At 45.4% G+C, this 26,564-nt stretch overlaps 2 protein-coding genes and 1 pseudogene across 3 annotated transcripts in view; 1 reads left to right on the top strand and 2 right to left on the bottom strand.

Moving 5' to 3' along the window:
• Window positions 1-448: 448 nt before the first annotated feature.
• Window positions 449-10,153, bottom strand: LOC139548779 (glyoxalase domain-containing protein 4-like). Of its 2 annotated transcripts, none has more exons than XM_071358618.1 (9): window positions 10,017-10,153; window positions 9,434-9,483; window positions 9,186-9,306; window positions 7,372-7,516; window positions 2,537-2,673; window positions 2,164-2,250; window positions 1,158-1,271; window positions 986-1,072; window positions 449-893 (listed from the first exon to the last, which is right to left on the bottom strand). In XM_071358618.1, the coding sequence occupies exons 3-9, from the start codon at window positions 9,276-9,278 to the stop codon at window positions 828-830; spliced, it is 729 nt and encodes a 242-aa protein (XP_071214719.1). In that variant the 5' UTR covers window positions 9,279-9,306; window positions 9,434-9,483; window positions 10,017-10,153; the 3' UTR covers window positions 449-827. The 2 variants fall into 2 exon arrangements, with proteins under 2 accessions (XP_071214719.1, XP_071214718.1); XM_071358617.1 differs by having other exon boundaries at window positions 9,896-10,035.
• A 243-nt stretch (window positions 10,154-10,396) lies between these two features.
• On the top strand, window positions 10,397-15,888 carry LOC139548781 (rRNA methyltransferase 3A, mitochondrial-like; annotated as a pseudogene).
• A 562-nt stretch (window positions 15,889-16,450) lies between these two features.
• LOC139548777 (nucleoredoxin-like) overlaps window positions 16,451-26,564 on the bottom strand; it is a 63,496-nt gene continuing 53,382 nt past the window's right edge. The window contains exons 3-8 of the mRNA XM_071358616.1: window positions 26,034-26,167; window positions 24,380-24,480; window positions 23,944-24,050; window positions 22,936-23,115; window positions 22,005-22,129; window positions 16,451-17,657 (exon numbers count right to left, since the gene is read on the bottom strand). Of these exons, the coding sequence (XP_071214717.1) occupies window positions 17,475-17,657; window positions 22,005-22,129; window positions 22,936-23,115; window positions 23,944-24,050; window positions 24,380-24,480; window positions 26,034-26,167 (830 nt within the window). The 3' untranslated portion in view covers window positions 16,451-17,474. The remainder of the gene's footprint in view (window positions 17,658-22,004; window positions 22,130-22,935; window positions 23,116-23,943; window positions 24,051-24,379; window positions 24,481-26,033; window positions 26,168-26,564) is intronic.

Here is a 26,564-nt window from a genome sequence, read left to right as displayed (position 1 = left end):
TAGCTACACTGCACTTATCTTTTCAATCAGTGCACACAAGTTTATTCAAAAATTATTTAATATGCGTCTCCCTCTCTATTATGCAGCATAATCACTCAATAGTTCGTCTAATAAGGGACCAGACACTTATTTAGTGTCATTCATCTCTTTATGCCAAAGAAAGGGAATCACTAGAAAATGATAGGAGTGAGTTGTTAGCAAAGGTTAGGCAATTCTCCCATCTTGAAGAAAATGTTCATGCCATCCCTTTTGATATAGTTCACTTTCATTTCCCCATTTGAAACAGTTCAATGAGCACAACACAGCTTCAACATCACATGATATGCATATACCCTCTCATTGCATTGGTTTTTCAACCTGCAGCGTCTGCACATTTCACAAACCTTGACCTACAATTTGGTTGTGTAAGGACTTCAATTTGAAATGACTTTTCTACCATACACTTGCAGTCTTGCACTTCACTGTTCTGATGAAGTCAGAATTATAGTGTTTTATTCATTTCATTGAGCTGAACAGGTACGATTGTTTTCTTTGCATACAAAAACATGATTAATTTAAAAGTTGTCCATGTTCATCAAGCTTCTGCAACAGTATGACTGAAATACAGGTACATTTTCAGTCTCCCAAACATCTCTAAATAATGCTTCTGGTTGAGTAAAATCTACTGACAGTGCAGCTGGAAAGGTAATGCCATATGCGGGGCAAAATATACAGACAATTAGAGAGCCTATGCTCTACACCTCTATTGAAGTGTTCACAAACACATCCAGGTACAGTAGTTGGAGATGTCCAGTAGACCCATGATGGCTCAGCTATGTTCTAAGCATTTACGCTGAAGCCTTCTGCTTGTTGTGCTTGGCAAACCACTCATCACTTTTATCCTCAGCCATAGCCTGAAAATAAATTAGGGTAATAGATTAAGACTATGTACTCGGTGATAATGCAAAGTATTGTTTCATTTTCATAATATTTCTAAATACCAAACCTTATCCAGCAACGCATTTCCACTGGGGTCCATATGGGAGAGTTGTCTGAATGCCTCATCTCCCACAAAGCAGATCTCATGGGCATCCTAGACCACATATGACACCGTTATTATGTGGAGAATGTATAATTAATACATTTTACCCATGTTAATAATTTGGTAATGCACTCACTGGATCAGCCAGAATGACCACTTCTACTGTAGCCTTCCCAGGGGTGTCCAGGCTAACCAAAGGAGTAAGGATTTTATAGTTTTCTTTTGTCATCAGGGCTTCAAGATCTGGCAACTAAAAATAATTAAACAAAAATTATTCAATATTGCTTTCTGTGTGCATGTGTAACCGGTGTGAAATGGCTAGCTAGTTAGAAGGGTGCGCGCTAATAGTGCTTCAATCAGTGACGTCACTCGCTCCGAGACCTTAAAGTAGTTGTTCCCCTTGCTCTGCAAGGGCCACGGCATTTGTGGAGTGATGGGTAACGGTGCTTCAAGGGTGAATGTTGTCGATGTGTGCAGAGGGTCCCTGGTTCGAGCCCAGGTTTGGGGCGAGGAGAGGGACGGAAGCAAAACTGTTACACATGTAAAGAGTCTGTAGGGCAAAACTACTAAGAATTTATAGCATTGTATAGACCCCTTTCTGTGTTTGCAAACACTGCTGCATGAGGGTGATGCGCGCAAGTTGATGGCAGAACAAGGGGGAGTTCTTATAGAAACGCCAGCAAAAAAAATGACTGTTTACATGTTGCTTATGAGTGATTTCACACTACTTTTGAATTATAAGGCTCGTATGAATGTCCTGTTTAATATGTTTGTGTTATCATCGCAAATCACTGCATTATACTTTAAAAAATAATTAAACTCGGAAATTGGCTCTTTGGCTAGCTTTTGCAACAGCCTATTTCAATGATCGTTAACATTCTAGCTGACAACTGCTGCATCCAATAGTTATTTTACAATGATTACAAACAAATAAAATCTTTGTCAACTGTTCAAGCTAGAATCAAAACATTGTAAGCATATGAGAGCCAAAAAAAGTTATTTTGTTTAGAAGTAATAAAAACGTAAATCTAGGATGTTGAATGGGCGCAAATGGCGTCGGCTTTCTTACTGCCATCAAGAGTCGCGCGGATATGTGCATGACATCGGTGTGTCGTGTACTGGAAAAGGGTCTATTACTTCACCTGCTTATGTGGACAGGAGAATGCTATCCTCCCGAAAGCTGTCCCATGATCTACTGTCCCACCAATGTTGTAAAGCTCTAGTTTACACTGCAAATATACAGAAAAACACACCTAGCATTAGTACCATCTTATCAATTCATGCAAACACACACTCGTGTTCTAAGTGTAAAACACAGGAGGCTGCTGAGGGGAGGATGGCTCATAATAATGGCCGGAATGGAGCAAATGGAATCAACCACATGGAAACCATTTGTTGGATGTATTTGATACCATTCCACTAATTCCACTCAAGCCTTTACCACAAGCCCTCCTCCCCAATTAAGGTGCCACCAACCTCCTGTGGTGTAGAACCAAGTGTCTCTCTCTCTCACACCTGAGTGTCTGCGAATCCCATCAGCACAGTCTTTTTCTCCTCATTTCTCTCCATCACCTTCATCCCCAGAAGGGAGGACCAGTAGTGTGTTGATTTCTGCAGGTCAGACACTGCCAGACATACCTTCTGTACAGGATCTTTAAACAAGTGAAAAACAGATACACTTAGGTTGTAGTCATTAAAACTCGTTTTTCAACCACTCCACAAATTTCTTGTTAACAAACTATAGTTTTGGCAAATCGGTTAGGACATCTACTTTGTGCATGACACAAGTAATTTTTCCAACAATTGTTTACAGGCAGATTATTTCACTGTATCACAATTCCTGTGGGTCAGAAGTTTACATACACTAAGTTGACTGTGCCTTTAAACAGCTTGGAAAATTCCAGAAAATGATGTCATGGCTAGAAGCTTCTGATAGGCTAATTGACATCATTTCAGTCAATTGGAGGTGTACCTGTGGATGTATTTCAAGGCCTACCTTCAAACTCAGTGCCTCTTTGCTTGACATCATGGGAAAATCAAAATAATTCAGCCAAGACCTCAGAAAAACAATTGTAGACCTCCACAAGTATGGTTCATCCTTGGGAGCAATTTCCAAACGTCTGAAGGTACCACATTCATCTGTACAAACAATAGTAAGCAAGTATAAACACCATGGGACCATCATACCGCTCAGGAAGGAGACGCGTTGTCTCCTAGAGATGAACGTACTTTGGTGCGAAAAGTGCAAATCAATCCCAGAACAACAGCAATGGACCTTGTGAAGATGCTGGAGGAAACAGGTACAAAAGTATCTACAGTGGGGAGAACAAGTATTTTTGCAGGTTTTCCTACTTACAAAATATGTAGAGGTCTGTAATTTTTATCATAGGTACACTTCAACTGTGAGAGACGGAATCTAAAACAAAAATCCAGAAAATCACATTGTATGATTTTTAAGTAATTAATTAGCATGTTATTGCATGACATAAGTATTTGATCACCTACCAACCAGTAACAATTCCGGCTCTCACAGACCTGTTAGTTTTTCTTTAAGAAGCCCTCCTGTTCTCCACTCATTACCTGTACTAACTGCACCTGTTTGAACTCGTTACCTGTATAAAAGACACCTGTCCACACACTCAATCAAACAGACTCCAACCTCTCCACAATGGCCAAGACCAGAGAGCTGTGTAAGGACATCAGGGGAAAATTGTAGACCTGCACAAAGCTGGGATGGGCTACAGGACAATAGGCAAGCAGCTTGGTGAGAAGGCAACAACTGTTGGCGCAATTATTAGAAAATGGAAGGAAAATGGTCAATCACCCTCGGTCTGGGGCTCCATGCAAGATCTCACCTCATGGGGCATCAATGATCATGAGGAAGGTGAGGGATCAGCCCAGAACTACACGGCAGGACCTGGTCAATGACCTGAAGAGAGCTGGGACCACAGTCTCAAAGAAAACCATTAGTAACACACTACGCCGTCATGGATTAAAATCCTGCAGCGCACGCAAGGTCCCCCTGCTCAAGCCAGCGCATGTCCAGGCCCGTCTGAAGTTTGCCAATGACCATCTGGATGATCCAGAGGAGGAATGGGAGAAGGTCATGTGGTCTGATGAGACAAAAATAGAGCTTTTTGGTCTAAACTCCACTCGCCGTGTTTGGAGGAAGAAGGATGAGTACAACCCCAAGAACACCATCCCAACCGTGAAGCATGGAGGTGGAAACATCATTCTTTGGGGATGCTTTTCTGCAAAGGGGACAGGACAACTGCACCGTATTGAGGGGAGGATGGATGGGGCCATGTATCGCGAGATCTTGGCCAACAACCTCCTTCCCTCAGTAAGAGCATTGAAGATGGGTCGTGGCTGGGTCTTCCAGCATGACAACGACCCAAAACACACAGCCAGGGCAACTAAGGAGTGGCTCCGTAAGAAGCATCTCAAGGTCCTGGAGTAGCCTAGCCAGTCTCCAGACCTGAACCCAATAGAAAATCTTTGGAGGGAGCTGAAAGTCCGTATTGCCCAGCGACAGCCCCGAAACGTGAAGGATCTGGAGAAGGTCTGTATGGAGGAGTGGGCTAAAATCCCTGCTGCAGTGTGTGCAAACCTGGTCAAGAACTACAGGAAACGTATGATCTCTGTAATTGCAAACAAAGGTTTCTGTACCAAATATTAAGTTCTGCTTTTCTGATGTATCAAATACTTATGTCATGCAATAAAATGTAAATTAATTACTTAAAAATCATACAATGTGATTTTCTGGATTTTTGTTTTAGATTCCGTCTCTCACAGTTGAAGTGTACCTATGATAAGAAATTACAGACCTCTACATGCTTTGTAAGTAGGAAAACCTGCAAAATCGGCAGTGTATCAAATACTTGTTCTCCCCACTGTATATCCACAGTAAAACAAGTCCTATATCGACATAACCTGAAAGGCCGCTCAGCAAGGAAGAAGCCACTGCTCCAAAACCGCCATAAAAAAGCTGGACTACGGTTTGCAACTGCACATGGGGACAAAGATCGTACTTTTTGGAGAAATGTCCTCTGGTCTGATGAAACAAAAATAGAACTGTTTGGCCATAATGACCATCGTTATGTTTGGAGGACAAAGGGGGATGCTTGTAAGCCGAAGAACACCATCGCAACCGTGAAGCATGGGGGTGCTTTGCTGCAGGAGGGATTGGTGCACTTCACAAAATAGATGGCATCATGAGGCAAGAAAATGATGTGCATATATTGAAGCAACATCTCAAGACATCAGTCAGGAAGTTAAAGCTTGGTCGCAAATGGGTCTTCCAAATGGACAATGACCCCAAGCATACTTCCAAAGTTGTGGAAAAATGGCTTAAGGACAACAAAGTCAAGGTTTTGGAGTGGCCATCACAAAGCCCTGACCTCAATGCTATAGACAATTTGTGGGCAGAACTGAAAAAGCGTGTGCGAGTAAGGAGGCCTACAAACCTGACTCAGTTACACCAGCTCTGTCAGGAGGAATGGGTCAAAATTCACCAAACGTATTGTGGGAAGCTTGTGGAAGACTACCCGAAACATTTGACCCAAGTTAAACCATTTAAAGGCAATGCTACCAAATACTAATTGAGTGTATGTAGACTTCTGACCCACTGGGAATGTGATGAAAGAAATAAAAGCTGAAATAAATAATTCTCTCTACTATTATTCAGACATTTCACATTCTTAAAAAAAAGTGGTGATCCTAACTGACCAAAGACAGGACATTTTTACTAGGATTAAATGTCAGGAATTGTAAAAAAACATTTAAATGTATTTGGCTAAGATGTATGTAAACTTCCGTCTTCAACTGTTCACAATATACAGGTAACTGTAAAAATAAAGGAAACAAGTAAATGAGGGTTACAAAGTATATTGAAATCAGGTGCTTCCAAACAGGTGTAGTTGGCGCCCCCCCTTGGTTTGTGCTGTGGTGGAGATCTTTGTGGGCTATACTCGGCCTTGTCTCAGGATTGTAAGTTGGTGGCTGAAGATTTCCCTCTAGTGGTGCGGGGGCTGTGCTTTGGCAAAGTGGGTGGGGTTATATCCTTCCTGTTTGGCCCTGTCCGGGGGTATCATCGGATGGGTTCACAGTGTCTCCTGACCCCTCCTGTCTCAGCCTCCAGTATTTATGCTGCAGTAGTTTGTGTCGGGGGGCTAGGGCCAGTTGGTTATATCTGGAGTACTTCTCCTGTCTTATCCAGTGTCCTGTGTGAATTTAAGTATGCTCTCTCTAATTCTCTCCTTCTCTCTTTCTTTCTCTCTCTCGGAGGACCTGAGCCCTAGGACCATACGTCAGGACTACTGGGCATGATGACTCCTTGCTGTCCCCAGTCCACCTGGCCTTGCTGCTGTTCCAGTTTCAACTGTTCTGCCTGCAGTTATGGAACCCCTACCTGTCCCAGACCTGCTGTTTTCAACTCTTAATGATCGGCTATGAAAAGCCAACTGACATTTATTCCTGATTATTATTTGACCATGCTTGTCATTTATGAACATTTTGGCCATGTTCTGTTATAATCTCCACCCGGCACAGCCAGAAGAGGACTGGCCACCCCTCATAGCCTGGTTCCTCTCTAGGTTTCTTCCTAAGTTTTGGCCTTTCTAGGGAGTTTTTCCTAGCCACCGTGCTTCTACACCTGCATTGCTTGCTGTTTGGGGTTTTAGGCTGGGTTTCTGTACAGCACTTCGAGATATTAGCTGATGTACGAAGGGCTATATAAAATAAACTTGATTGATTGATTGATAGTTCCTGAGTTAATTAAGCAATTATGTCCCATCATGCTTAGTGTCATGTATAAAAATGCCTAGTTGCCCATTATTTTGGCTACCATGGCTAGAATAAGATATCTCGGACTTTGAAAGAGGGGTCTCAAAGGAGCATAGGGGGTTTAAAGTGTGTGTCTCGGTCACCAGATCTCAACCCAATTGAACAGTTATGGGAGATTCTATAGTGGCACCTGAGACAGTGTTTTCCACCACCATCAACAAAATGATGGAATTTCTCATGAAAGAATCTGTCCAATAGAGTTCCAGACACTTGTAGAATCTATGCCAAGGCGCATTGAAGCTGTTCTGTTTTGGCAGTTACCTGGATGTAAGGAGTATTGATATCTAGACTGGTTCCAGGTACGTTTGTGCTCCTGCCTACTCAATGCAAGCAAAACATTGCATGACAAGAGTGGCAAGAACTGGCATGATGGCACAAACAGACTGGTACCCAGGTTAATTAATTTCCTCCTGGACTTTTAAATAAACATGGTAGACTATAGTCTACTACTCTACTTTAGAGTCTACTACAGCAATGATCTTCTGTGCAAAGCACTGTTGACCCACCATTGTGAGGCTGATCTTTGTCCAACAGGTAGAAGTGGTAACCTCCAGGGGCCTCAACCAGATAGAGAGCCTCTCCAACCTCAGTGAGGGGCCAACCAAGCCGCTTAGCATTGCTGACAGCCTGGCTAGACTGCAGAGTCAGACCCTGAAATAAAGACATGGTGGCATACATTGAGTTAGGATTGGGTTAAAAAAAAATACATATATATACACTGCTCAAAAAAATTAAGGGAACACTTAAACAACACAATGTAACTCCAAGTCAATCACACTTCTGTGAAATCAAACTGTCCACTTAGGAAGCAACACTGATTGACAATATATTTCACATGCTGTTGTGCAAATGGTATAGACAAAAGGTGGAAATTATAGGCAATTAGCAAGACACCCCCAATAAAGGAGTGATTCTGCAGGTGGTGACCACAGACCACTTCTCAGTTCCTATGCTTCCTGGCTGTTGTTTTGGTCACTTTCGAATGCTGGCGGTGCTTTCACTCTAGTGGTAGCATGAGACGGAGTCTACAACCCACACAAGTGGCTCAGGTAGTGCAGCTCATCCAGGATGGCACATCAATGCGAGCTGTGGCAAGAAGGTTTGCTGTGTCTGTCAGCGTAGTGTCCAGAGCATGGAGGCGCTACCAGGAGACAGGCCAGTACATCAGGAGACATGGAGGAGGCTGTAGGAGGGCAACAACCCAGCAGCAGGACCGCTACCTCCGCCTTTGTGCAAGGAGGAGCACTGCCAGAGCCCTGCAAAATGACCTCCAGCAGGCCACAAATGTGCATGTGTCTGCTCAAACGGTCAGAAACAGACTCCATGAGGGTGGTATGAGGGCCCGACGTCCACAGGTGGGGGTTGTGCTTACAGCCCAACACCGTGCAGGACGTTTGGCATTTGCCAGAGAACACCAAGATTGGCAAATTCGCCACTGGCGCCCTGTGCTCTTCACAGATGAAAGCAGGTTCACACTGAGCACATGTGACAGACGTGACAGAGTCTGGAGACGCCGTGGAGAACGTTCTGCTGCCTGCAACATCCTCCAGCATGACCGGTTTGGCGGTGGGTCAGTCATGGTGTGGGGTGGCATTTCTTTGTGGGGCCGCACAGCCCTCCATGTGCTCGCCAGAGGTAGCCTGACTGCCATTAGGTACCGAGATGAGATCCTCAGACCCCTTGTGAGACCATATGCTGACACATGCACATTTGTGGCCTGCTGGAGGTCATTTTGCAGGGCTCTGGTAGTGCTCCTCCTGATCCTCCTTGCACAAAGGCGGAGGTAGCGGTCCTGCTGCTGGGTTGTTGCCCTCCTACGGCCTCCTCCACGTCTCCTGGTAGCGCCTCCATACTCTGGACACTACGCTGACAGACACAGCAAACCTTCTTGCCACAGCTCGCATTGATGTGCCATCCTGGATGAGCTGCACTACCTGAGCCACTTGTGTGGGTTGTAGACTCCGTCTCATGCTACCACTAGAGTGAAAGCACCGCCAGCATTCAAAAGTGACCAAAACATCAGCCAGGAAGCATAGGAACTGAGAAGTGGTCTGTGGTCACCACCTGCAGAACCACTCCTTTATTGGGGGTGTCTTGCTAATTGCCTATAATTTCCACCTTTTGTCTATACCATTTGCACAACAGCATGTGAAATTTATTGTCAATCAGTGTTGCTTCCTAAGTGGACAGTTTGATTTCACAGAAGTGTGATTGACTTGGAGTTACATTGTGTTGTTTAAGTGTTCCCTTCATTTTTTTGAGCAGTGTATATATATATATATATATATATATGAGTGTTCATGAATAACCATTCACTTACCAGGAAGTCATTGCCAAGGCGATATTCTCCCACTCCATAATTGTAGGTCAGCTCAGCCACAAAGTGATCATCCTCTGGACCAAAGCCGACCATTGTCTTGCTCCATTTTCCATCATAAGGGCTGAACACACACAAGCAAGTAGGGCATCATATGAGAGAGACGTGACTATTGTTACACAACAAGCAATTCAAACATTACATTTTCACAAGAGGTGTTGGTTGAACAGTAAAGTTGACAGCCTGCCTACCCATTACAAGTGGCCTTGCATCCCTCTTCAAACTCTTCATGACGCAAAATCTGAAATCAAATTAATGATTTTGACATTTTGGCAAAACAGTGATCTTGTCCCCAATATCACATGAGTTTACAGCACTATGAACACCATTGAAGCACAAATCATAACAAACGAAAGAAACAAATTAAATGTGGCGCAGCGGTCTAAGGCACTACATCCCAGTGCAAGAGGCGTCACTAGAGTCTCTGGTTCGACTCCAAGGTGTATACATCCGGTCATGATTGGGAGTCCCATAGGGCGGCGCACAATTGGCACAGAGTTGTCCGGGTTTGGCCGTCATTGTAAATAAGAATTTGTTCTTAAGTGACTTGCCTAGATAAATAAAGGTAAAAATAAAACGGTGGTACATTCTGTGCAAGTGAAATCTATTGGTCACATGTTTGAGGATGTTCTACGAAAGAGCTGGAATTGTACCTTCATGCCTAGCACATCTCGGTAAAAGGTGGCCGTTTTGCTTCTGTCACCCACTTTGAAAACGAAATGCAAGGCTCGCCTCAAAGCCATGATATCCCAGGTGAGTTTGCTGTGTACTTACTGTACGATTATTTTTCACGCTCTGTTTGTCTACGTCGAATGAGGAACCTTGCAATCGATTGCTCTGGTATCGATTCTATGGAAGACAACGTTTTTCGGTACAGATAAAATGATTTGCCGCTCAATCGCAGATCAAATCTATCTCAAGATAACGAGGAGTATTTAAATTAAAAGTTAAGCATATAATATTGTTTTACAGATCAGTATTACCAACATAAATCAGTATTACCAACATAAAACACGTTTTACTTGGATTACCCTCCATTTTTTATGGAATAAACCAACCAATCGTCATGCCACTGTTTAACGTTTCCACGCCCTCTTCGAGAAGATGGTGACGTCCATGAGAGGCATCTTCTTACAGCAAAACAAAGTCATATTATGAAAAAAGGCAACGACTGTATCGTAGATTCAAAAAGATACGTGCGAGTATTGAAAATGAGACCTGTGAAGGTGTTGTATCCTGATAGTGAGACGACATTTCCAACATCGAAACAGAGGTCAGATCAAATCGGCACAATACGTCTCAGACAGTTGTGTCCAAAATGAGGGAGTCCACTGTCAACGACCATTTCAAAATTGAGACCACTGATCGTGTTTTCAGCATGTCATGGAGTGCCAGAAATGGCAAAGCATCCTCAGCGCCGGGAACATACAACCAATCTGAAGGACCAACTAGGTGGCCTCAAATTCGAAAGGAGCGTACCTGGTGACAAAAGATTGGCGTAAGTCTCTGTGCATGTTGCCTATCGACCCTATGTTAGATAATTGAGTGAATATATCCGCTTTCATTATAGTGGCTAGTAGAGGTTTAATAACTACGGTCTGTGATGTATGTTTGCATGTAGACTTTGTATGATAGTTGACGTTCAGTCCAGATAGCAGGCTATGTATCTGACAGTTTCTATCCTCTCGCCATCTCCCAGGAGGGTGGTGAGTGTGGCTCGCTCCAGGACGTTTCGGGAGCACCAGGGTAAGATCCTGCTGGAGGGGAGACATCTGATCTGCAATGCACTGGCTGCTGGTGCCAACCCCCAGATGGTGTTCTTCAGTTCTGTGGACACACTTTGTGAGCTCCCCTTGGACAAACTGAAGAGGGCCACTCTGGTTAAAGTCAAGTTTGAGGACATCAAGATCTGGTCTGACCTATGTAGCGCCAAAGGGAGTGATAGGTATGCTAGGGTGTATGATTTTGAAGTTGTTCTATACTCTACTGTATATTGAGAATAAGTACTGTATATTGACAATACTTTCCCCTTGTAGCCATATTTTCTCAGCCAGACCCATCCCAGCTGACATTCCCTCAGGACCACTTCACTTCCGGCGCCGAAAAGAGATGGCCGCCTCGCTTCGCGTTCCTTGGAAAATATGCAGTATTTTGTTCTTTTATGTGTTATTTCTTACATCGGTACCCCAGGTAATCTTAGGTTTCATTACATACAGTCGGGAGGAACTACTGAATATACGATTAACGTCAACTCATCATCGTTCCTACCAGGAATATGACTTTCCCGAAACGGATCCAGTGTTTTGCCTTCCACCCAATACAATGGATCTGATCCCAGCCGGCGACCCTGTGCGACGCCGAAAAAGGGGCAAACGAGGCGGTCTCGTGGTCAGGCTTCGGAGACGGGCACATCGCGCTCCACTCCCTAGCATACTACTCGCCAATGTCCAGTCTCTTGACAATAAGGTTGATGAAATCCGAGCACGGGTAGCATTCCAGAGAGACATCAGGGATTGCAACGTGCTCTGCTTCACGGAAACATGGCTAACTCAAGGGACGCTAACGGAGTCGGTGCAGCCAGCTGGTTTCTTCATGCATCGCGCCGACAGAAACAAACATCTTTCCGGTAAGAAGAGGGGCGGGGGGGTATGCCTTATGATTAACGAGAAGTGGTGTGATCATCATAACAACACACAGGAACTCAAGTCATTCTGTTCACCTGATCTAGAACTCCTCACAATCAAATGTCGACCGCATTATCTACCAAGGGAATTCTCTTCAATCATAATCACAGCCGTATATATTCCCCCCCAAGCAGACACATCGATGGCCCTGAACGAACTTTATCTGACTCTTTGTAAACTGGAAACCACACACCCTGAGGCTGCATTCATCGTAGCTGGGGATTTTAACAAGGCTAATCTAAAAACAAAACTCCCTAAATTCTATCAGCATATCGATTGTGCTACCAGGGCTGGAAAAACCCTAGATCATTGTTATACTAATTTCCGCGAAGCATATAAGGCCCTCCCCCGCCCCACTTTCGGAAAAGCTGACCACGACTCCATTTTGTTGATTCCAGCCTACAAACAGAAACTCAAACAACAAGCTCCCGCGCTCAGGTCTGTTCAACGCTGGTCCGACCAATCTGAATCCACGCTTCAAGACTGCTTCGATCACGCGGATTGGAATATGTTCCGCATCGCGTCCAACAACAATATTGACGAATATGCTGATTCGGTGAGCGAGTTCATTAGGAAGTGCATTGACGATGTCGTACCCACAGCAACGATTAAAACATTCCCAAACCAGAAACCGTGGATTGACGGCAGCATTCGCGTGAAACTGAAAGCGCGAACCACTGCTTTTAACCAGGGCAAGGTGACCGGAAGCATGACCGAATACAAACAGTGTAGCTATTCTCTCCGCAAGGCAATCAAACAGGCTAAGTCCCAGTACAGAGACAAAATCGAGTCGCAATTCAACAGCTCAGACACAAGAGGTATGTGGCAGGGTCTACAGTCAATCACGGATTACAAAAAGAAAACCAGCCCCGTCGCGGACCAGGATGTCTTGCTCCCAGACAGGCTAAACAACTTTTTTGCCCGCTTTGAGGACAATACAGTGCCACTGACACGGCCCCCTACCAAAACCTGCGGGCTCTCCTTCACTGCAGCCGAGGTGAGTAAAACATTTAAACGTGTTAACCCTCGCAAGGCTGCAGGCCCAGACGGCATTCCCAGCCGCGTCCTCAGAGCATGCGCAGACCAGCTGGCTGGTGTGTTTACGGACATATTCAATCAATCCTTATCCCAGTCTGCTGTTCCCACATGCTTCAAGAGGGCCACCATTGTTCCTGTTCCCAAGAAAGCTAAGGTAACTGAGCTAAACGACTACCGCCCCGTAGCACTCACTTCCGTCATCATGAAGTGCTTTGAGAGACTAGTCAAGGACCATATCACCTCCACCCTACCGGACACCCTAGACCCACTCCAATTTGCTTACCGACCCAATAGGTCCACAGACGACGCAATCGCAACCACACTGCACACTGCCCTAACCCATCTGGACAAGAGGAATACCCATGTGAGAATGCTGTTCATCGATTACAGCTCAGCATTCAACACCATAGTACCCTCCAAACTCGTCATCAAGCTCGAGACCCTGGGTCTCGACCCCGCCCTGTGCAACTGGGTCCTGGACTTCCTGACGGGCCGCCCCCAGGTGGTGAGGGTAGGTAACAACATCTCCACCCCGCTGATCCTCAACACTGGGGCCCCACAAGGGTGCGTTCTGAGCCCTCTCCTGTACTCCCTGTTCACCCACGACTGCGTGGCCATGCACGCCTCCAACTCAATCATCAAGTTTGCGGATGACACTACAGTGGTAGGCTTGATTACCAACAACGACGAGACGGCCTACAGGGAGGAGGTGAGGGCCCTCGGAGTGTGGTGTCAGGAAAATAACCTCACACTCAACGTCAACAAAACAAAGGAGATGATTGTGGACTTCAGGAAACAGCAGAGGGAGCACCCCCCTATCCACATCGACGGGTCAGTAGTGGAGAAGGTGGAAAGTTTTAAGTTCCTCGGTGTACACATCACGGACAAACTGAATTGGTCCACCCACACAGACAGCGTTGTGAAGAAGGCGCAGCAGCGCCTCTTCAACCTCAGGAGGCTGAAGAAATTCGGCTTGTCACCAAAAGCACTCACAAACTTCTACAGATGCACAATCGAGAGCATCCTGTCGGGCTGTATCACCGCCTGGTACGGCAACTGCTCCGCCCACAACCGTAAGGCTCTCCAGAGGGTAGTGAGGTCTGCAGAACGCATCACCGGGGGCAAACTACCTGCCCTCCAGGACACCTACACCACCCGATGTCACAGGAAGGCCATAAAGATCATCAAGGACAACAACCACCCAAGCCACTGCCTGTTCACCCCGCTATCATCCAGAAGGCGAGGTCAGTACAGGTGCATCAAAGCAGGGACCGAGAGACTGAAAAACAGCTTCTATCTCAAGGCCATCAGACTGTTAAACAGCCACCACTAACATTTAGCGGCCGCTGCCAACATACTGACTCAACTCCAGCCACTTTAAAAATGGGAATTGATGGAAATTATGTAAAAATGTACCACTAGCCACTTTAAACAATGCCACTTAATATAATGTTTACATACCCTACATTACCCATCTCATATGTATATACTGTACTCTATATCATCTACTGCATCTTGCCATCTTTATGTAATACATGTACCACTAGCCACTTTAAACTATGCCACTTTATGTTTACATACCCTACAGTACTCATCTCATATGTATATACCGTACTCTATACCATCTACTGCATCTGCCATGCCGTTCTGTACCACCACTCATTCATATATCTTTATGTACATATTCTTTATCCCTTTACACTTGTGTGTGTGTGTAAGGTAGTAGTTGTGGAATTGTTAGGTTAGATTACTTGTTGGTTATTACTGCATTGTCGGAACTAGAAGCACAAGCATTTCGCTACACTCGCATTAACATCTGCTAACCATGTGTATGTGACTAATAAAATTTGATTTGATTTGACCAGCGTGGTCAGTCTGTGCCACTGTCCCTGATCTGTGACAACGTGCAGGACCCTGGGCACCATCATGCACTGTGCTGTCGCTGCAGGCTGCCACAATGTCCTGCTCACCAAGGGTATGTCATGATGATATACCCTTGGGGATGGGCATAATCCAACTTATAGAAATGTTACACCCTATTCAAGTCAATGATGCTATATTGGGTGGACTGGTGGCCATTTTGAGTGCACCCATAGGAGCTGATAGTGAGGAATTAGTGTGTGAACCTGTGCTCTACGCTGGATGGTTCTTTCACTAAGTATCTTGTGTATGTCTCTTTTCACAGGCTGTGTGGATGCTTGGGAACCTAAGGTGCTGCGAGCAGCGATGGGTGCCCATTTCCGCCTTCGTCTTCCCCAGCTTGGACTGGGACGACATTCAAAACCAGCTGCCAAAGTCTGTGACTGTCCAGGTGGCAGACAACTGCAGCAGCTATGAGAGAGAAATAGCTGAGAACATGGAAGCAAACCAGTCCAACAAACCTTCAAAGGCAGGGGACTTTGGATGGGTGAGTAGCAGGCCTAATTGTAAAGACATGCACTATGAGGAATATCAATCAGATTCCAAACTGTCACTTCCAAGAGCGGAGACCAAGTTGTACCATGAAGGCTGGGCTTGGGAACACAGGCCTTGTGATTGGTGGAGAGACTCATGGACTGAGTCTGGAAGCCGTACAATTGGCTGAGAGAACTGCCAGTCAAAGACTGTTCATCCCTGTGGTCCCTGGAGTGGACAGTCAACTCAGCCATGGCAGCCAGCATCCTCCTGTTTGAAGGCAGCTGTTAAACCTAATGGCGACGTCTTGGAGGAAAGCTTAATCTAAAGTGCAATTTCCATGATTTTCCTGGAAGCCATTTTGAGTGTAACGGACATGTTATTACCTGGTGTCACTTTTTCTAGGCTACACAACACCTCTTCACTGTACCTCATGTCAGACTGACTCATATGGATGGATTTAATTTCCATATTAAAATCGGCTAATAAAAGTGAAATAAAATCAGCGTTTGGCTGAAAATGACAATTTCCACGATGTGAAATGTGTTCTTTCCGGTCTGCCTATTTACTCAATTATATCTTCCAATTCCTGCCAGTGTGGCTTTGTAAGCTTCACTTACACTCCACACAGTTGCCTACTATATTTCCTGCCAGTTATGACTAAACTGCTGCCATTCAAGATGACTGCTTAATCTCTATACTGGACATGTGCTCAGTTTAGCAAGGGAAATAACCTGTCAATCTAACAATTTCACTGATGGGTGTATGAAAGCAATTATCATAGTAACCACAGGGTGGCACCTGAAGCAATTTGGGAACATTTACTGTAGGCAAGGAAGTTGTAGGGTAAAAAAACAGAACTTAATTGAAAGGTGTGAAATACTTGGTTGTCTTACACTGTAAACAAATGGGTTGTGTACAAAGTCTGTCATCAAGACAACAAATTGTAACAATTATTTCTGGAGTCATGATGCATTATAAATAATGGACACATGTAGGTGATACCAAGCTAATACATTTGCTCAATGGAATAAAACTGCTTGAACAAGTGAATGAGAACTGGCCTTATGGATAGAGGAAGTTGACAGACAGTTGTGCTTAACAGTGAATTTTAATGGCTGTGAAGTCATGACTAGAGACAACCAGGGAGTGACAGAAAATGTGAATTAATACTTCAACACTTAGTTGCTAAGATGGATTTTAAATGCCATTTTTGTGCCTTCAAAAATATCTGGCCTTTTCAATAGAGAGGATCTTCACAGAAAATCATCTTAAATGTCATGGTGGTTGAGATGGAAACATAATTATAATAAGACTCTCTCGTATCATGAAGGAGAACATGACACGGTATTTGAAATACCATTCACTTAACACGCATCAAAGCCAGATGCAATACAAAACAAGCAAATATAGACAAAATGACCTTTTAAAACAGGGAAATCATAACATTGTTAGGTCTATACTGTAAGCACAGCGGTCATACTATTATACAGCACCTTTTAAACAGAAGAACAATAACACCAGACTGAAGTTCAGGACATTTTCTGCACTGCATACTTGTAAATTACAACTACAGAACTTAGAACATTTGTTGCAATCATTTTATTCTTTCCCAGCACTTTTTGGAGGGAAAAAAAGCAATGAGGGTTCGGCAAAAGTAAGAGACATTGTGAAAATTCAAGTCCATTGGGTCAACATTGTGTGGTTTCTTCTAGTATCAAGAAATGCCAATAATGAAACTGATAAAATAAGCAATTGGAGCCAAAAAGCAACAGAATGTCCATATATTACTGTAGGGGCTGTAGTCAATGCAAGGCACCACAGGAGAAGACTCCATGAGAGAAAGACATGTCTAAAACAAGTTGATGTCAGTAAAAAGTGAGATCGTTGTCTGACAGAAAGGGGGGAGACTGGAGAGGAGGCTGGTGGTGGTAGCCGGGAGTTCAGGGTTTGATGGAGGTGTGGGTTCAGTCCCATAAGTTTCTAGGTGTGTCCCCCAAATGGCACCCTATTCCCTATATAGTGCACTACTTTAGACCAGGACTATGGACCTTGGTCAAAAGCAGTGCACTATGCAGGGAATAGGGTGCCATTTGGGACAGTTTAGCTGTGCTCTCTAGATGGGCTCTGGTTTGAGCTTTTCAGCCAGAAAGTCTTGGACAAAGGTCTCCACCACGGCCGGTGTGATCTCCTCCACGTCCTTAACGTACTTGGCCCGGGCAGACATGTCCAGGATGGTGAGCAGGGGTGCTGCCTCTGGGAGGTTGGTGTAGTCACGCAGGGAGTCACTCATGTCATCCTGGGAACACAGACAGGTCAGTCATAATCATATGACAATCTTGTCTACCAGCCTGTCTATATGCGGTAGCAATTGTGCCTGGGGAAGAAGTTGTATGACAAAGTGAAGTGGCGTGGCCTAGTCTACATATTATCAAAAACACTTTATCCTGCGTCATGCAAAAGGAATTGCTAGATAATTGCTAACATCCTTATGACCGAATATAAAAACGTAATTGCTTTCAATCAGTTCTGACTTGATTTTGGTATTAAAAAACTGGGACAGCACACAAAATTAATAACTATGGCACTTAATATAACTCAATAGAAGGTGATAGTGTCAATGTCTGCTTGAAGACTGGGGAGCTCTTCTTTTCTCTCCTGCAGGCGGTGTTCACCACTAGCCAGGGCTCCGTCATGCACCCCACTGTGGGAGAGAGCTGGGGGGGGACAGGAGGGGGTCCAACAACATCCATCCTCACACAGACTACAAGGCTGGGAAGCTTCAGAGACACATCACAGCGTGTTTGGATAGTGTACACGTGGGTGAGAAGGAGGGGGAGAGAGTGGTGTATTCCCTCATGTCTGGTGAGAAATAGTCAAACAGGGTGTGTGGTGGAGCTTTGACGACAGACTTAGTGAGGACAGACTTATGTCACCGAATGTCTTTTTACAAGCCTTGTGCAGTCCCAGGCTTGATCTCACCTCTCACCCTTTTAACAACTGGGAATTACAGACAATCATAAGACAGCAGGAATAACTCACTGTAACACCACAGCAGACAGGAAGCGGCACCCCAGCCCACTCGGAGGAGCTATCAATTATTCAGAGAAAATAACATGCACTTTTTGGCAATACTTGCAACCGCATGTCATTTCAGTTAGTAATCTTAGAGGAAGCTTTTCCCCACTTCAACAAAGCTGCATTAGTTCCAGTCAGTCAAGACTTTTCTTCTAAATGTTAAAGAGGATTCCAAGTGTTGATTTGTGAAGTCACATTTCAGCTCTGTCATGCCAGATTAGTATATGACATCTTCTGAGATGGTCTCTCCCTTCCTCGTGACAGGATGAGCTGATTTCTACTCAACTAAGCCCTCTGGGTGAGACTTGGAAGAGATCAAAGAACAATTTCATATGGAAAATATTATTTAAAAATACAGAAGTTACAGAACACGACCACAAGCTGGCGCTGTCGCAAAGGCTTGGCCCTGTCATTAAATCACAGCTTTTCACAAAATGTTTTATTTTCTTTTTTGGAGTAACGCTCCCGTTATCTGGAAAAATGGCAGTAAAACAATTAAACCTAAATGTATTGAATCAGCTCTCCGACCAGTTTGGCCACTTTGTTACCTAAAAAGGACAAGTATGTATGCCAACAGTTTGTGACTTGTTGCGAAACTGCTAGCAGAACAGTTGAGTTATCCTGTGGCATGTAAGATCTGGAGAGCTCACTTCCTCTGAATCTCTACCATCTGATCTGGGAGCAGATCGTCTTAAACCTATTCAACGTCAGAATAAATTACAATTAAAGTAATTGCTACACTTATGAGGATGTTTAATGGATGATTCATGTAGCCACAAGCTACATTCCCAAGCTTTAGAAAATCTGTGACTCCTCACATCCTCCATAAAGTCTTCTCTTGCAAGCTCAGATTGAAGATACATCCTCAGCATTGCCTTAGAAAGGAACCACAGAAAGATAAATCACAGGAGTCTCTCTGTTAGCATGGCCTCCCAGCCTCTTAGATATGAAGATATGTAATCTCCCTGGCTGTCTTCTTCTCTGTGGGAAGTCTTGCGTCTTCCTTTGTGTGGCTGCTAACCATGTGTAAACTGTTCTTCATGAGAAGCAACCAGTCCAGCTGTGTGTGTGTGATAGAGACTGGCCCCCATTCTCTCTCTCCAGCCCAGCTCTGAATACAAAGACAAAGGGTATCTATGCTATGCTACGTATGGCCTGCAGTCACTGACTGACTGCCGTGATAAGGCTCCCGTGTGCGTTTACCGTAAGGAACCTCCTGCTGCACCATGTCAGGTTTATTCTGACCATTGTAGCACTGTGGCATTCCAAAGAGTAGACGACGTTCATCAGATAAGGACCTGCAAAGATAAGAAGCTCCCATTGGCCAGACGGCCTGGAAAGCAGCCTACTGATTGGTCAGCTTGAGAGCCTCCAGGCATTGTGAAATTCAGGATACAATCGGCACAGCGATATGATTGGCTGAACAACGGCCTATCAGTCTGTATCACTGGGAGATTCAGGCTGGAAACCCATAGTTACTGAGAATCACTATCAAAGGATAGGATATAGGCCAGCTAGAACCTGTATCTTTACATACTGTACATTGTAAAGTACTGTTAGACCTAATGAAAAGTGTTATGCAACATTTTATTCAATAAATAGGTATATTGTTGCTTTAAATGACAGGGATTTGCCTGTGAGGGTATTGGCTTCTTGATGTTTAATTTCTTCTAACTGTTGAACTGTATTGCCAGTAAGAGACGAGTGTTTTCTAAAAACACAACACTGCTTGGACGTAAATAACTAGTGGAGAGGCCAACCTGTCTGGCTCACAACACACACAGTGTGACACAGGTCTCTGTGTCTACATGACCTTTGAACCCTGGTGTCAGGGAGGTTAGCAGGTGATACGGGCGGCAGACTAAACTATTGTCAGGATCTCCTATTCCTGGCTAAACCTGGGAAGATCAAGGCAAAGAAGACAACTATACACCAAGTATCTCATAGTTAATAATATCGAAAACATTGTAGATAGAAAAAACAATATATTTGATAGAAAAAACATAACATTTACAGTATATGTCTTTATTGCAATCACAAATATCCATCAATCCCCATGAATTTTCTCTGTGAATAGGGCGTCTTCTAATGGTCCTACCGTAGGTTGCAAGTCAGTTTCTCTTAGCCTCTCTGTGACTTATAGGGTGGGGTAATGAGATCCCTTCATTTTCTTCAGGCCAGGCTCTCCATGTGGGGCTGCCAGCATTGTACTGTCTCACTGATAAAGTAAACCATCCCCAGCACAGCAGCTGGCAGACAGGGCCTAGTCTGACCACGTGCAGGCAGGCCTCACCCAGGCCAGGGCCCTGCAGGCTGCATGGGGGTCCATCCTGTAACCTCAGCCTGGCATAACAGAGAGTCCAATGGGTCCATGGCAGGGAGTGATATCTAACAGGGTATACACATGCTGTCTCCAAAATGTTACCCTATTCCCCATAGGGCTCTGGTAAAAAGTAGTGCACCATATAGGGAATAGGGTGCCATTTATAGGGAACAGGATGCCATTTGGGACTACTCCAGTCTGGAACAGATCGAGTGCTGGTGAATTCAGATCCAGCTACATGTAACCCAGACGATGAGAAAACTGTACCTGCCTGCTATAGACTACCACAGACTGAACATTAACCTAGAAAGCAACACAGACCTTTCAGCTGAGAAACAGATTCACTTTCATTCAGTGATGTAACATTCATTAGAATGGGTCCAGTCCAGATGAACATAAATACCAATCAGTATGCAACAAATCCCCAAACAGGTGAACGGTAAAGAGAGAGGGTGTTAGTATGTTGTCTTAGCCCCAGCGTCTGTCTGTGACGTGAACGTCCTTCGGTCTGTCTGTGTCCGTAGCATTAAGGCCGACATGAGAGCAGAGTGGCCTCAGGCAGCCAGGCAGAGGGTAAGACAGGACAGAGAGGGAGCACCTGTGCAGCTCCGCATGGCTGAAACCTAAACCATCTGACATGGGACACCGTCCTGACCTCCCCGAGCTCTGAGCCCTGTGAGCAGAGGAGTGAGGGAGGAGAGGGGGAGCTAGCTAATCTGGTAATTACGGCTGTCCCTGCTGCTAACTCCACAAGCTCTTGAAAGGATGAGAAGGAAAAGCAAGAGATAACAAGAGTTAAGAAAACTCCATGTTCTCTCCTGCACTGAGGGCAGGCTAGTGGGTGGGCGGAAGGATCGAGGGAGAACAGCCATCATCAGACACACGGCCAGCTGAATTCTGGGCCATGGGCCTTGTGGTGTGCCTCACATAAAAGTGAAAGGGGGTTTCATCCCTCAGAAACGGCCCCTCTGACATTATACTGTAGCTTATGTTGGTTGGTGAGTAGTGGCATGTTCTCTACCAGAGGATTATGATATGTGATAACTAAAGCAGATGGAACATCATGCCAGAGCATAGCAACAAGCAAACACACAGACACAGACACCCACAGTAGAGGAGATGTACAGTACACAAGACAGGAATGCAAAACAACTAAAATGCCAAAATCTAAGACAGATTTCATCACATGTGAATATTCTCATCTAGGTCAGCTTGAGGTGTTTGTGCGTGTCTCCACTATCTTACCTCTCCAGCCACGAAGAAGAGCAGTGGTGTCTCCTCCTCCTTGGCTTTGTACTTAGCCATGATCTTCTCTGCAATTGGCTGGATCAGCTCCTTCGCCGGCTCCAGCTCTCCCTCCTCCTCCGCATCTGAACAAGAGAGAAACACAGGTGTCAAAAGTATGAAAAGAGTCAAAAGAGGAAAGGTTGAGAGAACGTGTGAGAGAGGAAGAGGAGAGAACTTGGCGTGAAGGCATGAAGACTAGAGAGAGGACAGGAAGAAGAGACGAAGAGAAATAAGGTAAATGAGCAGAGAACAGGAGGAGGAGAGGTCTAAGGGGATGAGTAATGGACAGATGAGCAGACGAGTGAGGAGACAAAAGGAGGAGAGCAGATGGTCTGTGGCTGACCCCTTCAGATCTGATCTCAGGGCCTGAAATCATGAGGTCATCAGTTTGCACCCGGTCACTCCATTCTCACATTGCCGTCTTATTGTCTCGTCTGGCTTGATGGTTGCCCTGTCCACTTTGGCTTGAGCCACTTAGCAGAGGATGGCATCCATCTCTGCCATCTCTCTCACTGCTAACAACCTAACAGACAGACAAACCATTTTCTTCTGTTTCTTCGCTCCGCCCTACTCTTGCATGTTCACAGACTTTAAAATAGCACGTGGCCCTACAACTGATCTGTTCACTTTTACTACATGCACAATGCTCTTTAGAATGTACTACTATATATAGTCTGAAGGATTGGTTTGGTAGAAACCAGCACTGAATGGTCCTCCATTCACCCACAAAGAGCACAAGGCAGGGCCCCTCGTGGAGGTGCACGGTAGGGACTGACATTGAAATGTTCATCCACTTATCTACTCACCCACAAAGAGCACGAGGCAGGGCCCCTCGTGGAGGTGCACGGTAGGGACTGACATTGAAATGTTCATCCACTTATCTACTCACCCACAAAGAGCACGAGGCAGGGCCCCTCGTGGAGCTGCACGGCGTTGGACTCGCTGAGCTCCAGTACGGGCCGGGGGTGCCAGGGGAAGAGCCGACACTCTGGGTCATTCAGCACCTCCACACGGCCCTGTCGCGTGATCATGTGACCCTCCGCGTCCAGCAGAATAAGGGTGGGAATACCTGGGAGGGAGGAAGACAGAGGAGAGAGAGGGAGCGAGAGAGAGGGGGGAGGCAGGGTGGGAGAAAGAGGAAGAAAGAGAGAAATATGGAAACGGGGGGAGAGAACAATCATGAACTGTAGATTTTCACTCTGCCACCTCCCCTCGTGTTCTTCCATGTTTTCCAGTTGCTCTCACCACATATGGCTGTATCTCTCACTGTTTATCTGTGTGGTATGGAGGAGCTTTTAATCCCTGAGGCTCTGACCGTCCTCTGCTCTCTGAACTCTCTCCAGTTCCCTCCCTCTCTCCATTCATCTCTTCTCAGACTCCCGCTGATTTTTCTTAACGCCCGACCCTTTTCGGTCCCAGTCTTTCAGATTAGAATATCACTGTGTATTAACAGCCTTATCAGACACAGAGTGCACAGTGTGTGTTTGGCTGGGAGGAAGGGTGTGTGTGGTGATGAGTGGGGGCCAGTGTGAATAACAGGGGTTTGAATGGGGAAGCGGGGCAGTATCGACCAGTCCTGCAAGCATTCTGAACATTCCAGCCAGAAGAGGTAATGAGCCAGCACTTTGTCTACAACCACACTACTCCTCTCTACAGACAGAGACAGAGAGATGACCCTTACTCAGCGAGCAGAACAGTAAACTTGATTACCAGCCCACATTCCTTCAGCTTCAGGGCTATCTGTTCACTGTTCCCTACCCAGCACAGCCATTAGGCCGCTTCTCCACATCAACACATTATTAAGCCAGACCGCTAGTGTTTGATACTCACTCAGCCTCATGTCCAGGAGGATTACAGTATATGAGTACAGGAGGAGACATCAGAGACAGTGTTGTACCTTGTATTCCAAAGAGTCTGTTGAGTCGTGATCGTCGGGCCTCATCGGAGTATGGAACTGCCAACCAAGGCATCTCACTGAAGTACTGCTGAAAGGACTCCTCCGACCTGTGTTGGTTGGCAAACACAAAACTCAGTTCCACTGTCAACTCCGTTTATTCAGTCAATTCAATTAACATATCAGAGGAGCATGAGACTCTGTGTGTGTGTGTGTGTGTGTGTGTGTGTGTGTGTGTGTGTGTGTGTGTGTGTGTGTGTGTGTGTGTGTGTGTGTGTGTGTGTGTGTGTGTGTGTGTGTGTGTGTGTGTGTGTGTGTGTGTGTGTGTGTGTGTGTGTGTGTGTGTGTGTGTGTGTGTGTATATGTATGTATGTATGTATGTATATACGCGTGAGAGAGCGCGACAGAGAGAGGATGTATACGCATGTGTGAAGAATACCGGTCAGCGCTGACAAACACCATCTCAAAATGTTGACCCGATTCCTTCACAGTGCGATATGATTCCAAGAGCACCCGGGTCAGACTGCGGCATGGAGGGCACTGCAGGGACAACACACACGGACGCACTCAACAAGTTATGGCATTAGTTTCCAGAATGACCTAAATGGATCAGTCTATATAGAACAGTATATAATGATAACATGGTGTTTTCTGACTCTCTCTCTCCCTACATCTCTGCAGTACTTCACCCTAATGTTTCACCAGAAACCAGGACTAACATTTCCTTTTGTTTCCTGACCCGTTCAAATGTGAGAATCTAAGTACCCAGGATGGAACTCAGGATGGTCTTGGCTTGGAGGCATTTGTTGTTGTGAGTGAGTGAGTGAGTGAGTGTTTTGAGGGAGAATGGTCTCTGGTCTAGTGTGTGTGTGTGTGTGTGTTGTATTCCCTTCCTGTCTCTCCCTTACAGGATTAGGGGAAGTAGAGTAGCGCAGCGGCTGGCTGTGTGTGTGTGTGTGTGTGTGTGTGTGTGTGTGTGTGTGTGTGTGTGTGTGTGTGTGTGTGTGTGTGTGTGTGTGTGTGTGTGTGTGTGTGTGTGTGTGTGAGTGTGAGAGACAGAGACCGACATTAAGGTGGTATCAGAGTGCCAGCTGCGGCAGAGCTGTGTCTGAATAAAACAAACCAGACCAGTCTCACTCATCAACCTCCATTTTCTTTCTCAGTCTCAGTGAAACACACAGCTAGAGACGAGCGTAAAGTCAGTGAGGAACTGTGTCTACTCTATCCTGCCGAGGGTCACTTCAGGTCGTTGGTAAAAAAGTAATCCGCTGGCCATTTCACGCTTGTAACTGTTTCCTAATGGCGGGTGGATTTACGCTGGTAAGACAGGGGAATGTAGCCTTAAAATAATACACAAACCTATACGATAGCTACCTCAATTACCTCATACCCCTGCACATCGACATGGTACTGGTACTCCCTGTATATAGTCATGTAATTTTTACTCGTTATTCTTATTCACTGTGTTCCTCGTGTCACTATTTACATTTTTTGTAGATTTAAAAAAATAAAAAAACTCTGCATCGTTGGAAAAGTAAGCATTTCACTGTTAGTCTACACCTGTTGTTTACAAAGAAGTGACAAATAAAAATGTACCAATTTGTATTGGTTTGGAAAGTGGACTAGTCTGAGTGTGTCATGGCTTGCTGCTGGCTTGTCTCTGGAGCTGAAGCCAGCACTGGCAGCTCATAATTGACACAAGCCTTTCATGAGTCACCAATTCACGACCTTCACACAGATGGGCAAGCCCAGCACTGATAGAGACAAACAATGGGTCTGACGCCCACTGCCCACTTTAAAGAGCACTAGTAGGTGATGACAGCAAGGAGTGGAATAACTAGCTACTGTAGTCCCAGACAATGGAAGTCCCCTAACTACTCTGTCCATCCCCTGGCTACCGGCTGCTGTGTTTCCTCCCGCTGCGCCCTGCCGCCCTGCCCTGGCTTTCACTGATGCCTCTCTGTTTTAACAGGGCTAAAGCTCATATCAGAGGACAGCTGGGTGCCTGAAAGGGAAAATGAGGCTCCCCCTCCCTGCCCCGCTCCCTGTGTGTGTGTGTGTCTATGCGCCCCTCCTGGCCCCCCACCACTCACCCAGTGTGCTGAGAAGTACACTCCCACATAGTGGCCCTCCAGGGAGCTGATGTCTGTCGTCTGCCTGTTGTTCCTGAGCAGAGGGCCGGCCACCACCTCCGCAAAGGGCTTGGGCCCCCAGGGGAACTCCAGGCCTGAGAGGGAGGACAGAGGGGAAGAGAGAGTAAGGGAGGGGGGGAGGGTTTGGTGTTAGGGAGAAAGGATATTGAGAGCCAAGGGTCTGATTAGTGAACAGAGAAGAGTTTTTTCTATGTGTGACAAACTGCCCATTCAAAAATCAGAGCACTCGCTCTCTCCACCCCCCTGGAACAGCTATTAGATACATCAAATCAAATCTAATTTTATTAGTCACATACACATGTTATTGCGGGTGTAGTGAAACGCTTGTAAATTATTTTTCTGGGCAATTAATGTAAGAAATAACAAAGTTGCCTTGGGGCTAGAAGCACGGCTTCCCTATCTCCCGGCACCATTTTGTAGCCAGCATTTGTCATACATATAGAGTACCAGTCAAAAGTTTGGACACCTACT

The sequence above is a fragment of the Salvelinus alpinus genome, chromosome 22 (genome assembly GCF_045679555.1).
Source record: "Salvelinus alpinus chromosome 22, SLU_Salpinus.1, whole genome shotgun sequence".
Lineage (NCBI taxonomy): Eukaryota > Metazoa > Chordata > Actinopteri > Salmoniformes > Salmonidae > Salvelinus > Salvelinus alpinus.
The sequence above is the reverse complement of the archived record's forward strand: the minus strand, read 5'-3'. Positions and strand labels throughout refer to the sequence as shown.